The sequence below is a fragment of the Genypterus blacodes genome, unplaced genomic scaffold (genome assembly GCF_046128005.1).
Source record: "Genypterus blacodes isolate CSIRO-AG114 ecotype Tasmania unplaced genomic scaffold, CSIRO-AGI_Gbla_v1 ptg000033l_1, whole genome shotgun sequence".
NCBI lineage: Eukaryota > Metazoa > Chordata > Actinopteri > Ophidiiformes > Ophidiidae > Genypterus > Genypterus blacodes.
This window is the reverse complement of record NW_027466846.1, coordinates 2,465,494-2,481,231: the sequence shown is the minus strand read 5'-3', so window position 1 is coordinate 2,481,231 and position 15,738 is coordinate 2,465,494. Positions and strand designations below refer to the sequence as shown.

At 42.3% G+C, this 15,738-nt stretch overlaps 1 protein-coding gene across 2 annotated transcripts in view; it reads right to left on the bottom strand.

The window, feature by feature from the left end:
- Window positions 1-15,738, bottom strand: part of LOC142995604 (nesprin-2-like) — a 61,693-nt gene that overhangs the window by 12,541 nt on the left and 33,414 nt on the right. For both annotated transcript variants that reach the window (XM_076146720.1, XM_076146722.1), the window contains exons 26-31: window positions 15,183-15,377; window positions 13,286-13,411; window positions 12,200-12,355; window positions 10,462-10,620; window positions 9,457-9,623; window positions 1,024-1,186 (exon numbers count right to left, since the gene is read on the bottom strand). In XM_076146720.1, the coding sequence (XP_076002835.1) occupies window positions 1,024-1,186; window positions 9,457-9,623; window positions 10,462-10,620; window positions 12,200-12,355; window positions 13,286-13,411; window positions 15,183-15,377 (966 nt within the window). The remainder of the gene's footprint in view (window positions 1-1,023; window positions 1,187-9,456; window positions 9,624-10,461; window positions 10,621-12,199; window positions 12,356-13,285; window positions 13,412-15,182; window positions 15,378-15,738) is intronic.

The following is a 15,738-nucleotide window of genomic DNA, read 5'->3' as shown; positions in this document are numbered from 1 at the left end:
GGATTCAATAGGAGCTGAACGGCAAATGTGGCAAACCTGTAAATATGTGGATTTAGTCATTTTTTTGCACCCAGCTAGAAGGGGATCAGCTGTGACATACATCAGATCACACCTCATCCTGACTCCCAAGACCCCCAAGACACTACAACTCCTCCACTAAGGCTTCACTCCATTCAATTAAAATGTTGAATTTCTGATTCGGAACCTTTTAACCTTCAGTCAAAATTTTAAAAACGAGCACAACAAATGGACAAACAGACTAAAGTCCATTTCCTCTGGCATGTTGGTCTGTCCACCCTCTGCTTTTCACAGCCCTCAGCCCACTGCCACAGCTCTGAACCTACAAATGTCTTTTTTTTTGCAACATGCTGAGACGTTACTTTGAGCACATATTAGTCTTCCCCTCTGTCATTACGCTGAGCGAGAATATGTGGCAAATTCTTCACAACCAGGCTGAATCATACAGAGCTCTTCTCTCAGTTTCACTCGCAGCCGCAGCTTCAAAACAGGACAAATTGCCCAGGTCCCTGCCCACAGGACTGCAAGGCTTTTATATTATTTTATCCATGATCTGGATGGTAAATGAGAGAGAGACAGAAGAAAGTTGCCTACATACCAAATAAAAACTATTTTATGCTAATACTTAATATAATTCAAACTCAAAGGGGCAGAAAAATGCTGATACAGTTTACATTTTTCAGCTTCTGTAAAACTTTTTAATAATCAAATCTGAGGGATCTTTGCCAAAAAATTACATCTGCCAACAGTGTTCTGTTGTGTTTTCATGTGTGTGTGTTATTAAAGATACGTAAGATCTATATTAATCCAGGCAACTACCACCATTATCTAATTGAGATTGTGCTGATAAATTTCAATTTAAAAGACAAATGTACACAGAAAAGGTTTTGGGTGGTATAGCAAGTTACAGACAAATGTTTGGCCAAAGAGGTGGATCGCTTTTTTGCTTATGAAATATTTTTTTCTTGTTATTGAGCAAATAGTGAACAGGAAGTCTCCACCCACCTGCTGCTCAGTGAGTTTCCTCTGGATCTCCTCGCTGTGGCAGATGTTGTAGACCACCGGCTTGGCCAGCTCTGCCTCGATACGAGACAGCCACGTCCGCAGGTTGCTCATGTTCTTATCGAGCTGCTGCACCGTCACCAGCGTCTCCTTCAGCTTGCTCACCCTGCACAAAACAAAAGGGGCTCAATCAGTTTGGACAGGTTTCACTTACAGTCAAAAACTCGTTAAGCGTCTTCATGCTTGTATTTTGCATGTATTGCAGTTTTTTGTTCTCTTCATTTTTCCTTAAAAAAAGGCTAGCTTACCTGAAAGGCATTCATTGATTGTAGGATAATGAGTTTTCAATTATTTGATTCAAGGGCAGATACAGTGCTCTGTATTCTGGATAACAATGGAGGGAACTCTTATTTTGGAGGGGCTCTGCTCATTAACAATATTCACTATTGCTTGTCTTTTTGTGCTCAGTAACTACTCATGCAACTGGCATTACATCAAGGTAGATGTTATTTTTAAGGCAAGCTGTTTTGTCAGTGTTATATATTTTCTTTAGATAGTTTTCTCAGTGTTTTATATTTCAGAATACCTAAAAAATGTGTTTCCTGCTTTAACAAAACACTTCACTGCAGTTTACAGAAATGAGGACCTAGTGGATCTAGTGTGAGGATTGGAGGGGAGAGGTAGAACTGGTAGAACACGCAATTAACTGCTAATTATGCAGCAGAGTTCCTAAAAGTACATGTAAACTATATATGCATGTTAAAAACATTGTATTTTCTAAAGCAAATAACTTAATTTCAACTTGGATTCCTATATCATTGTGTGTGTGTGTGTGTGTGTGTGTGTGTGTGTGTGTGTGTGTGTGTGTGTGTGTGTGTGTGTGTTTACTAATTTAGAGAGTTGAGTGAAGCTTGGCCTCACTGAGAATCAGAGCCTGCACCCTGCCAGAGTTCAACCCCATAGCTTCATCTACATATAAGCATTATGGGCTGCCAACAGCATGTCTAGGAAGCCCTGCGTTCATTCCCACCTATGACACAACAGGAGCCATTATTACTGAGCTGCAGACTGACCTACATGTTTGTCGGGGAGAGAATGTGGAGCTCCAGCATTCCAGTCCAGCTCCACATGTCTGCATTCTGCCGCACCCACAGCTCTTACGTATTTTTAGTTGTTGTTGTTGTGACTGGAGCTATTTGTCATGTCATGCCACGTTTTATAGTTTAACTTTAGTTCATGTTCAGTGTTCAAGTCATGTCCTTAAATCATAGTCACGCCATGTTATAGTTTAGTTCATGTTCAGTGTTTAATGTCTGGTCCTTGTCTCACGTTATGTTAAGTACCGTCACTCATGTCTTGTGATCGTCTGCCCTGATTGCCTTGATTGTTGTCACCTGTGTCTCATTACCTCATGTATAGTAGTCCATGTCTCCCCTTGTCCTGGGCCTGTTTGTCTCCTAACGTCTTGTCAAGTTGAGTGTTCAGGTCCAAGTATTACGTCTAGTCTAGTTTCTGGCCTCATGCTTATTTTTGTAAAGCCTTGTTTATTAAGAGTAAAGGATGTTGTTATTTGAACCCCTTCGCGAGTCGCGCATTTGGATCCTGCTTTTTGTGCCGAGGTCCCTGACAAAATTAAAGATGATGAAAAAAACGTTTTCTTATTTTCCCTAATTTTTGTAATGGAAAAAAGCTGTGAATTATTTTATTTTTAATTTAGACGCTATTATGAAAATATGGCAATGCATTACTTTGCAGCACTACTGCACACCGAGTGAAAACAGGCTATTTCAGGTAATGACACTGTTGTTCATTAGGCCAACTGAACTGCAAAACCCATTCCATTAAATCTTTTGATTTAATGGAACGGGTTATTGTTTAGGTTGTTTAGGTTATCAAAACAACAAGCTGGTTGTTCAAGTTGTTCAGGTTGTTTAGGTAATAAAGTGTTGTCATGTAAACACCAAAGAATAAATCATTGTATTTACTTCTCATACCCCAACCACTCAACATTCAGCAAACCATATAATCCATTGCATTCAGTCCATGCCTGTGTCTTACTTACATTTTTGGTAATTTGCTATGGTAATTAAGAAATAGACAGGCAGAGAATCGACCTGTACCCATTTGTGGCCAGTAAGGATCAATGCTGATGCTTCTGTGTGCGTGCGTGTGTGCGTGCGTGTGTGCGTGCATGTGTGCGTATGTAGATGTGGGCTGGAGGGTATGTGATCACAGCAGCATATATGGCATCCATCACACTCAGACCTACTACAAGTGTCTTCCATGGACATTCTATGTATCATGGAAGACACACAAGCTGCCAATTTGTAGAAATACCACACACGCACATACACACACACACACTCACACATAGTGAATTTGCTGTAAATGACACTGCATGCCTGCACGCGTACATGCATGCACGCACGGACAAAAGCCCGGCCCATCCCCCTCCATCCCTGCTCTCCTCCGCTTCCCTCTCTTTCTCACAGACCACCAAATGCAACACATCTGCTCTTTCCTCGCAGCCTCTCCAGTCCCGCCCTGGCCTGTCGCGTGTGCCAGGCTGTGGGAAATGAAGGATCAGGGTGAGCGGTACTTACAGCCTGGTGAGGAGACTACGCCATGCCGATGGTTCATCCGCTAAGCATCCGTTAGCAACCGGCAGCCCCCCCCCTAACATACACACCTCCCTACTCTGCAGTCCCCTCCTCCTTCCTACATCCTCATTCCTCTTCCACAGCCTCACCAAACGGCTTGATGCAGTCTCACAAGTTCACTCGAGGACACCAAAGGAGGAAAATAATTAAATAATTGAAGGTACAACAATAAAAACGTATCATATGCTAATGCTAATGCTAACGATGGTAACACCTTATAAATCATTTGTTTCTCTTGCGACACCCTGCATGTATAGCTGCACAGCATTCCTTCTACTACTATCAACACGACAACATCTCACAAGCTGCAAACTGGTGTGCGATCTCACTTGGGTGTGACTATAGGATAGTAAGCTCCTAACAGAAGCTATCATGTCTCGAAGAGTCACTTTTAGAGGCTTTTCCGAAAATCCATCTAAAAAAACAGAATTTAAAAAAAGATGACAGTAACCTAGGCGTATCGTTTTTAAATGTTGTAAATTAGTAATTTTTCACCCGATGTCAATCTGAAGGAGTGGAGCATGTACATCAGAGCAGCGGACACAGTGAGAAGGCTCATTACAGTGAGTCCAGGTCTTTATTGGCTCACAGGTGCAGCTGTTGGTGCTATTAGACACGACGGTGGATGTTACCACCTACAGGGCCGAAGCCGCTGACACAGGCGGACCCAGCAGGGAACCACCACTTGGAAAACCTCCATCTGCCACCTTACTTGCTTTCATATAAACCAGCCCGGGGTGTGCGGTACTCGTATATTACAGGTCTGAAAGAGTGTGTTAAGTGTGTAAAAGCTGACAGGGGGGAGAATACTACATTTATCTGACAGGTGTAGTTACTTTTACAGATTCAGAAAGTTCTCCATCTTCAATATGCCTTTCTTCCTTCTATTCTTCTTCTATTTTTTTTGCTTTAGCTGTCTTTTTTCCTTTCTTTTCATTCTTTGTCTTTCTATCCTTCCCTTCCCTCCTCTTGCTTCACATCTTTATACACGTTTGCAATAGCTAAAATATAGAATTCGGAAATATATCTATTCAAATTCCAAGATGAAAGAGTGGTAATTAACATTTTTACTGATGACCAACAACTAAAATGCAAACGTGTCAGCACAAAGCCTAAACTCAAGGAAGCTTTATGACAAAACATCTGTGTCCTCTTGCCAACTAATGATTTTGAATAAGAAGCAGACACAAACACATCAGAAATCCCTGAGTAGCTTGAGATCTCACACACACACACACGCACACACACACACACACACACACACACACACACACACACACACACACACACGGCACTAAACTCTCAACCCCAACTCTCAGTCTCAGTCACACACTCCTTTGTTCAATCTTCATAAATCAGTGTGGCAACAGAGCCTGCAATACATGAGACGCCGTTGAAACACATGACATCATCACGATGGTAACCAGATCTACTACCACTTGACAATAGATGCAAGTAGCAGAGTGCTTGATTTTTTATGTTGGTGTTAACAACACAACCATAAATAAAGTATAACGGCGGAGTCGGTCAAATTAACTGAATTTAGAAACAAAAACTGTGACGATAATGGAGGTCTGTGGCAGACTCCTGGAGCGAGGAGGTGAGAAAAGGAGAGAAGAGCAGGGTGATCCTTGAAAGAAAAAAACATCTGCCTCGTGTGCTTCTCATTCAGACAATAAGGAGTGAGGAGGGAGCGTGGTGGCCCTGGGCTAACAGTGGTCCCTGAGGCTGAGGGCCCTGCGGCACAAAGGCTCGTGTCAGCAGACAGCAGCTGCTGGGCAGGGTGACGGAGCACCCAGTTTGTTTTGGGGGACAAAAGCGACCAGTGGGCCAGTGTCAACACATCTAATCCCATAGCAAGGCGAAGCTCAGCAGTCGAGATGCAGACAAAGGATGAAGATCAACACAGTCATTGCTGACTATGAACACGATCTCCCCGCTCCTCTCCACCTCTGCCACGCTTATGCAAACATGTGAGTCAGTGGCACAGGACAGATAGCGACACTGGCGCGGCTTCACTTCTGTGTTCTGCATTCTGGTGGTGATTTAAGCAAAGGAGGAATTCTTTACGTGACGTTCTCTCCAAGCTTCAGCACAGTCAAGGGCAGCAAATGGAGGCCAGATTCAATGGGACTGCTCCATCCATCGAGGTGTTTCAGTGTGTATGTGTTGGTGGCTAAAAGTGGATTTGTAGCTCAGTGGGCTTCATGGATCACTTAACCTTGCCAGCAGCCTTTGCAAGACGTCCTGTCAGCTCTACTCTACATCACAACCAGTGACACTCAGTAATCCAGATACACACGGTGGCACAATTCCTCTACTGTGTGTCATATTTTATGGAAGTCATAATTGTGGGTTGTATGTAATAATTACAGGATTATTTGGGAGCCTAGTTAGCTAGAGAGAAATCTGGACTTAATGTCTTACCCAACACAATTCATATCGTATAAATTCAGTGACAATACGCAGGGGATAATACTCTTTTGGCGCACAATACAACTAAGAGTTTGACAGGCTCACATTCCATTATAGCACGTGGCTCGTGTCTTGTTAACAGGCTTAGTGTCAGCATGCCGGTCAGACCCTGAGGAGGACAGGGTGGCAGGCCAAGGTGGGGGCGCTGGCAGCAGACCCACCGCTCTTTGGACGTCATTAGTAGAGAGATGTGTCCTCTGTCTTTGACCATAGAGTAGGGGATGAATGGAGAGGGAGCGTGACAATCAATGAAGACCCTCGTCCACATCCCGCCCCTGAGCCACATGGCTGAGCTTTTGAGGCTCCGCCCTCTGCTGTGCTCAGCGTCTTGATCCTCCCTCTTTTTGTCTTGATTGGACTTGCAAACTTTTGACCTTCTCAGTAAAGCTTATTTGAGTGTTTATCAGCCACCTCAGCATAAATGTGTTGGTTTGCAGATTACCAAAACAGAAAGAAGACGCCATATAATTTAGTCACGGTGATACAGGATAAAGTAAAACTGAATCAGACGATCTGTTGTTGTAGAATACAAACGTTAAATTGACTGCAGGTTTAATCATTATTGTTTTATTTCAGCTACATGATTTCTTAGGTGGATGATAACTTGGTTTATGAAAAATGACAAATAAAATCAATTTTATTTGAAGGAGTACCAGAGAGCAGGCCTGTCCACTGAGCAGCCGCCATACGGCATATCTAAGTCACCGCCATCCCCCACCCGCACTGATTTACCCATCTGGCTACGAGAACACATTCCTGTAGTGCAGCTTAGCTCACTTCAGTTCGATCTGAATCAAAATGCTGAGTGAATTTGTGAACCTGAATAATGTGAAGATCAGTTTGAAACAACCCTGCATCCTTCCTGGAACACATCAGGGGGTGAAGGAGAGAAATATGGTCACAAGCGACGGCTCACGTTGCATATTTGTTTCAGAGATCAGCCTTGAGGGGGAGCAGCAAGGTGTGCTACCACAAGATCAAATCTGAACCTTCTCACCAAGCCTGAGCAATCAAGCGGTCAAACATCATAAACAGCATAGACCTCTCCGGTGAGGGAGCCTCAAATATACAACCTGGAGTCTTTTCAGGTCGTTTGTAAACAAGGCATCCAGTTCATGACCTTAAAATAGAGAAATGCATTTAAACATCATAAAACAAAATGGATAAAACACAAAAGTCCCAGTGTGGAGAGGAGTAGAAAGGGGAATATATGAACATTGTTCTCCCTTTGCCTCCGTGACTGCCTTAAGTGCATCTCACACCTTTTCAAGAACTCAGGGACTCTTAAATAATCTTAAAATCATTCTCTGTGTTTATTTTTGTCTGTCACATCTCATCATGCTGTTCTCGTGTAGCTTAGCAGTACAGTGGGACTAAGCCTGCACAATGTCCCTCCACATAGTGACCGCTCCCCTCTGTGCAGGAATGGGATTTGCATTTATGGATTAATGACATTAATGCCCCATCACTCCTGTTGGCTGGGAGCTTTTCAGATTTAATCTCCAGCCATAACAGTGGCAAGAAGAACAGATGTGGCCTGAGAGAGGAAACCAACAACTTAGCCCACCTTCTGCTGATAAACATCAACAAGAAGCAAAAGATGGAACATTCACAGACTTCCTCCTCTTCACTTTACACATTCAGGCTTCACTTTGTCACTTTCTGCTGGGGGACAAGTGCCCACACCTAGCAACAAATCTTCATGTGGGTCATTTATATTGTCCCATTCATAACCCCTGGTCATGAGAGACAATACCAAAACATCTGTTTTATGGTAAAGCAATGACATGTTTCCAGACAGCTCATAAAAATGAACCAAAGTAAGCAAAACCATTAAATTTATCCCGTCAGTAGCCATGCTTCCACATCAGCTTAGCTTCAAACCAAAGTCTTTCGTTCTGTTTTGTCAAGCAAACAGAAGAATTGTAGGAAAAACATTGATAAAACAAAAAAACTTCTCTCAAATACTAAAAACATTCTGGCACAAAATCTACAACACTGTGCCTACAAACATACAAAAACTCAATTTTCCTTTAATGACAGCTGATGAAAGTGTGGGGTCTGTAGAGAAGTTCAACAGAGGCTTGTCAAGCAGCAGCAACAACAACCAACAACCTAACTGCACCAACCTAACTTTGTTTGGATCATTTTTCTCATGCAATGCAGACCAAAGAAGTGAACCCTGGTACTCTGAGGTTGATTTCACACCTGCAGTGTTTAATCCATTTGAATCATGCCATTATGTGTTAACACTATGACAGGGATTCGTTTGGACAGGCAGGAGTGGTGCGAAACAAAACAGTGTTGAACATATATCGAGTTTTCCCTGGTTTCAATGTCGAGCAGTATTTGATAGCCGTGTTTGGTAGGAACGCCAAAGCAGAAATGCTGTCAAGGCTCCAAGCTTCTTTCTTGTTATTTTGCCCTTAAGTCAAGCATGATTTCAGACCAATGACTGACAGATCCGTCATCACAGGCATGCCCTTCAACAACTCATTTCCTCTGATCAGGTTAATATCCATGCAATGAGAAACCTACCCAACAAAATAACAAAGATATAATGGAACTAAAGGTCGCAATCCAGTGCAAACCCCAGGTATGAAAACAGTCAAAGGCACTGAAATGAACACCAATGGGAAAAGGGAAGCCGTGATCAAAGAAGAGTTTTCTTATGGTAATCGATCAATACAACCGTCACAGTTTGAAAAGACATGATATAGCAAGATCGCTGACACAGGAGGTAAGAACATGTGACTATGTGACTGATAATATTTAATAGAAGCTGAAAAAGCCACAATCTGATTTGAATGAAACCCCCACTCCTTCAGCGCTTCCTTCCTTCCTTCCTTCCACTACTCCTTCCTCCTGCTTTTGCCAGGTGTATGATGATGAATACCTCGGTATGGTGGTCAGCTTGATTTTCATGAAACTTAGTGGGCCATTAATCCATTTCGGTAGCAGTTGGTCTGAAGGTGACACTGTAGTGTCCACCTTTACATTTTGGCCAATACAATTTGAACCATAAGCAGTCAAAGAAGCAGATTTTCCAGGATTTCTGGGCTCTATCTGTTTCCATCCATATATGCCATTTGTGCCTAACTAGATTTTCTGCCATTTCTAAATATAATTCCTATGATCATCAACCCTCACAAAGTAATAATGTATGATGAACCCTAAGCCTGGATCAATCATGAATTATCCAATCACATCTCACAAGCATTGAAACTTGAAGTTGAATATACAATCATTTTCCCTGGAATACAACAATTCACCGCTTCCTCCTTCATTCCGTTTTCCTTACCTAGCCTCTATGTGGTCAAACAGATGCTGCCAGCGGTCGTTGATGTCTTTCAGCTTGTCGTTGATCTCTGTCTCTTTGGTTTTGTTGCTGGCGGTGATGAGTTGTTCTCCGAGCTGCTTCAGATGGGTTTTATTCTCACTGAACAGGTTGATCTCCTCCATACAGTCCTGGTGGAAAACGTGAGACCGGAGTTATAAGTGAGTGCTGTTTACCTGCATGTATTTCCTTCTTTTCTTCTGGAGTCATGAGGTTTTCACCCAACAATAAATCTAATCTTCAACTTTAGATAATTTGGTACAGTTTGAGCAAACGTCTGATGATTTGGATGTTTTCCAGAGAGCAATAAAGTTAAAGGAGGTGACCGGAGGCGGCAGGAGCTTGGTGCCGGTGGGGGGGGGGGCTTCATTTACAATGTCACACTTAAGTCCAAGAGCCTTTTCAGACACTTTCAGGGCGGGGGTGCTTTTATTAATGCCAGGCAATAAGTTTAGGTTTCTGTTAGAGCAGTCACCTTTACCATTCTCCACACCCCAAAATCATCTCACTCTCTCTCTCCATCTCTCTCTCACACACACCGTAACAAATGAAAGGGGCAGTGGTTTGTCACAAAACAAGCCTGCAAGCTCCTGCTGAGACAGGAACAGCTGTTGGCTCTTTCACAATCAGAGACAATTCCCAGCTCAGACCGTCTGTCTCAGTGTCAAACATGTCCACAACATGTCCGAAATAAGTCCTAACTTAGTGCAGCTTGTATTGCACTGTGTTGACTGAATGGCATTGCAAACTGAAAATTTTAGCAGAAATAGTTTTACTTGATAACAAAGGAATGGAGCTTTAATTCCAATACTGAGGTGCATTTTTGATTTAAAAAAAAGCTATTTTCCAAAATGTTACTGTTGATGAAACTTTGCCCGTTGCCCGACCTTTACTGGACAAAAACTTAACAAGTGTATGTGCTTACTCTATATGTTCATTCAAAATTCATTTTAACAAGCAGCTCCCTACCTTTTTTAGTTTCTCCACCATCTCCTCTATATTGAGGTCCGAGTTATGTGCCACTTTGTTCTCCATTTGCGTCAGCCATTCACACAGCTCCTTGTTCTTCTCGTTGAAGATCATCCAGGCATTCAAGCGGTCTGCAATCTCCTGTTTACGTAGAGACACCTAAGACATAGACAACATGAAGACAGAAATGTCTTAAGCTTGACACCTAATCTACAGTATCTATGTGGGATGCAGAGTAGCAGTGACATTAAACTAACATTTCACACATCTAGTTTATTAGCACAGTGGAGAGGGATGCAGAGGATTGTAAAGACAGTGTGTCACTCTGCTCTGGAGACCTTGCTGCTAAGACAGTGATGTTTTTGAATCACACAGTGTGTATGGCCATGTATTCCTAAATGTTATCAGTCTTGATAAATTACAGGACATTTATGGAAGTTGTCAAATAAGGTTATTGTATGTATGGGCGTGGCCTGAGACAAAACAACAAACATCTGGCACATCTACACTAAGAGTGAGAGTAACCCCCCCCCCACCCCCTGAACTAATTTAAATACAAATGCTCTTCTTCCTGAGACTTCTGCTCATTTCTCCATCTGTTCCCACAAGGCCCCTCACCCCACTCACAACCCCCACCCAGACTAGTTGGCCCCCTCAAAAGACGAGCAGAGATTTACTAACTTGACTCCTAGTTCATGGGTTTAGCCCTTTGACAGTGATTACTAAGAGACTTACAAAGAATATATGTTAAAATGTATAGCATCAATTTAATGATGATTTCACTGTTAGTTATAAGACATTACAATATATCTAAACACAAAATGTCCTTTCAGATTATTTAGAAAAGGGGTTTTATTACAAAAAACCCTTTTCTGAAAGGACATACAGTACATACAGTATACTATAAAACTTTTAAGGACTTTATATTGTTTCTTTATTTGACCTCTACATTTGTCAGAGCTGCCAAAAAAAACTTCTTCCAGAAGGTACTAATTTCATAAAATAAATATTTTTGCTGCATTCCTTTTGTCTCTCCGCCAACTTCTGTCCCTTGGTCCTACACCTGAGTACTTCTTGACTGTGAGCCCTAACAGTTCTCTGGTGTCTCCTCACTCTGTAGTCCTGCAGGGTTTCCTGTCTAGAATGAATCTACAGGGGCATAACAGAGATTTTGAAAGGGGGTTTCTGTCCATCTCTGCACAAGTGACAACTTGATACAATGTTCTTTCGGGTGCATTTATATCAGAGCAATTCTACAACTAAACCTGGGGACCACTGACACAATTGCTGTGTCTTTGTCGATGGTTTGCCACATTTAACATCTAACTACAGATTGAGGATATTTACATTTCAGACATGTAATAAGGTAGGAGAACCAGTGATGAAATCAACAAACTTAAAAGCAGCAATGTGCTCAGAGTACTCACTGCACAGCTCCCTAAAGTTATTTCTTTGAATGATAGAAAATGTTTGGAACTTTAGGACCTTACTCTTATGTGGGATAGCTAATGAGAAAATGATTTTAAAAGAGTCATTTATAATAAATTCAAAGTCTCACCAACTCAGACGAGACTGGTCACTTGCTACTTGCCCCTGGGTCTAATCTTACAGTCAGCACCTCAGTGTAATAATCAGGCTGCTGCGGCCAAGTGCAACAGAGACGTGTTAGTAAAATACGAGCGAGTGATGGGATGTCTTACTGGCCTTAGACAGGAGAGAGACAGACAGACAGACTCACCTTGAAGCAGAGTTCCTCCCATTGGCAGTGAAGGTGCTCCACCTGCTCTTGGAGGAGCAGGACGTCGTCAGTGATGATGTACTGGGACAAATCCGTCTTCATGGTAGAAAGCTCCGTCAGACTCTTAGCCCAGTCCTCAAGGGAATCCTCGTTCTCCTGCATACCATAACACACAGACCACCACAACAAACTGTCAGGGACCCCCTCCACAGCTCTTTCACTCCCACAACTTCTCTCTGATGTCTCTCTCTCGCTGTACTGACTGCTTTCTCTCTCTACAGCTCTCTGTCACCCTTTTTTTCTCTGTCTCTCTCTCCCCGCCCCAAGAGAGGATTAAGGGCCACAGCCTGCAGGGCTGGGACGGGACGAGGGAGGGGTTAGAGTAGAGGGGGAGGGGTAGAGGATAAAGGCCATGATGGTCAGAAGGGATGAGTTGTGTTGTTGGTTGAACCTGTTTTCAGACTTGGCTCTGCTTGAGGACATTAGTTTTAGTTTTGCTTTGGAAAGAACCTTTAGAAGGCCGAGTCACAAGTGACAAATAATCACACATTAGCTAAGGACTGAGACAGTGTCCCCATCAAGGCAGCCTTTGACTGTGTCCAAACTGGTGGTTCACACTGGATGCTTTTGCATTGCTGAGTTTTGGGTATAAGAATACCCGAGGAAAGTTGATTCTCAGGCAAAGAGACTTGGAATCAACTTTCCTTAGATACCATGACCTGGATGACTGAGAACCTTCACAGGTGTATTTGAATATCCCAGTTTAGTTTAGGCAAAAAGCTGAAACGGAGATGAATGCCATTTCAACACCCAAAAGTTTACTTGTTAAACCATTTCTTTGATTGTATTTTGCAACAGCATCCTCCACATTACTTCATTCATTTAAGCTTAAGTGACAGACCTTTGAGAGAGTTTTGGTGTTAGGGTGGAGTTCTTTTTTATGCAAACATACTATTGTGCATTTCTGCCCAAAAGTTCAAAATCTGTATCATACAATCATACTACAAACAATGAATAAAGTCTTGTAGGCTTTTAAGTATGTTTTGCTGTGTGCTGTGCTTTGTGTTCCCTTTTTTTTTTTTTTACCTTGCTGAATATCTCAGCACTTTGCAGGTCATCGTCAAACTCTGGTATGGATTGGTTGAGTCTGGTCTTCACATCCTTCAGCTGCAGCATGCTGTTGGCTAGTCTGGCCTCGCAGCACCCCCAGTTCTGTGACACACAGACACCATCAATGAAGTGAATTCTTATCAAAGCACTCTAGCTAAGAGACTGATGGGATTGTAAATCTAATTTGTTTACCTTGTGTTTGCCTAAACATAACCCCTTGTTAATTAGACAAGATTGGATTAGCCTGGCTACTCTCAGGCAATGACCAAACCAAGAAATGGAGGAATGAGGATTCAGATGTTTTAGTTCAAACCTCTAAAGTCTTTCATCAATGTTACATAGTCTTTCTATTTTTGTGTATCATCATTAATTCATTGTTACTTTGATTGTGAGTCGTATGATTATCACATCATTCTTAAGAACTTTCTGTGAGTCACTTAACTGCTGTTTACCTTGGGTTACTGCTAGAGCTTTAAGTCAAAAACAAAGAAAATGCTGTTCCTCCAGAAAATTGTATACAAGTCACATTCCTTGTATCTCGAGTGAAAAGTCTTATATGAAACCTTGACACTGAAACTAAAGCTTACAGATTGCCTTATTTCACATCAATGTGTCTGTCAGACTGATTACTAAAAGAAGGAAAACCCGACAAAAGAGCAGAGCTAACCTCTTTTCTCATTCAAACTAAAAATGTACTTCAATTTCTGATGGACCTCTGGAAGGTCAGAGAGCCATAAAAATGTCTCTGTGTCTGTTTCAATAAGGCTCAAGGTAAATGAGAAAATTGTTCAAACGGCGCAAATGTGCTCAGAAATGACCAATAACATATTTCAGAAGGGTTTTAGATCAGTACAATTTAATGTCACTGAATTTGTTGCCACATCTTGCCTGCACATCCATGTGCATGTTAATCATTGCATTATTTATTTTACTGGTGAAAATAGGCTTCAAATGTTTCGCAGCACTGATTGCTACTGTAAGTCCAGTACAAACACATTGTGTTTTTCTTACACTGGGTAGTCACTTTAACTTGAAATAAAACACAATGGCCCGACCTTTCTTCACCATTTGCACGATAGCAAGTTTACTGAGTAACATTGTGACTGTGTGGTGTGGCAGCTGCTCCGGTTCTGACCGAAAAGGCCCTGCAGCCGGTACTTAAATCTGCCCAACACACCATCCACGCCACGGCTACCAGCTGCCTGCCATCGAGGATATTTACCACAAATACTTTTTACCCTCTAGCCATAAGGACCTGCTCAGGAAGAACCTTCACCCCAATGGCTGTCAGTTACTTGAACGTTTACCTGAATTATTATGATTATTATTATCATCAAAGTCTGGGTGCATAATAGATGATCTGCAGGCTTGTTTGCTACTCTCAGATGAATAGTGAGCTGGGTTACTTTCCATCTTTCCCCCTGTACTTGTTTGAGATCACCCAGCTGTTATCAAATTCATGTGATTTCCTCCACAACCTGACATTATCCCAGACTTCTCTGATCTGTCATCTGTCATCACATGAAGGCAATTTCTACAACTAAATGACCTGCACACCTTGTTTGAATTATCTAACAATAAATTGGGTCTCTTTGCTTTTTACCCTGCTGCTCTTACAATCCTAATGCATTAGATCTACAGTATACTCCGCAGAGCAGCAGCAGGAGTCAACTGCATACACCTTAACAGAGTGGGGGATCATTGGAGACTTTGCTATTGTTCCGTAATGTGCCTTATTAGTGTGGCTCTGGCACCGAGACTCAAATGGACAAAAAAGTCTGCCAGAGAAAAGAGTTAAGAACTATAAGACCAGGGGTTTTAAATGTCTTAATGGTCCAAACCCAGCATGAGTCACAAGTTTCCACTGACTGACCTTGACAATGACATCCGTAAGGTCCATCCTCCTCCCCAGCAGGTTGTGGAGGTTCTCCCATTCTTCCTGCAGGGTGCACAGATCTGTCTGGATCTGAGTCTGGGTCTCTTCGTCCCCCATGGAGAAAAGCTGCCTGCCCAGTTCCAGAGTGTGGATGAAAGTGCACTGATACCTCTGTAGCAACAGCTCAGTTTGCTGGGGAAAAGAAGGAGAGAGAAGCTAAGCACTGACTCCTGCTGCTGGTTTTGGTTTGTTCTGGGTCGGTCATTTATTGAGCAGCTGCTGAATGAAAGGACCACTCTTCATCACTCACTTTAATCATTCACACTAATCTCTTCACTCTCATTTCATTGTTATCACAGTGGAAATGTAATCATCAGCTGTCTTCTCTTTTGTTAACATCTGATATCACTGCTTTGGCTCAGCTTCTCTTTGAGGAGAACTCTGAAGGACTCTGAAGGACTCCTTAGTCTTCATTTATTGTGCACAAGTTTGGCAGAAATATCCAGATAAAATGTGCTATTCTCTGTAGTTTCTCTGTCTGTTTTAACAATGT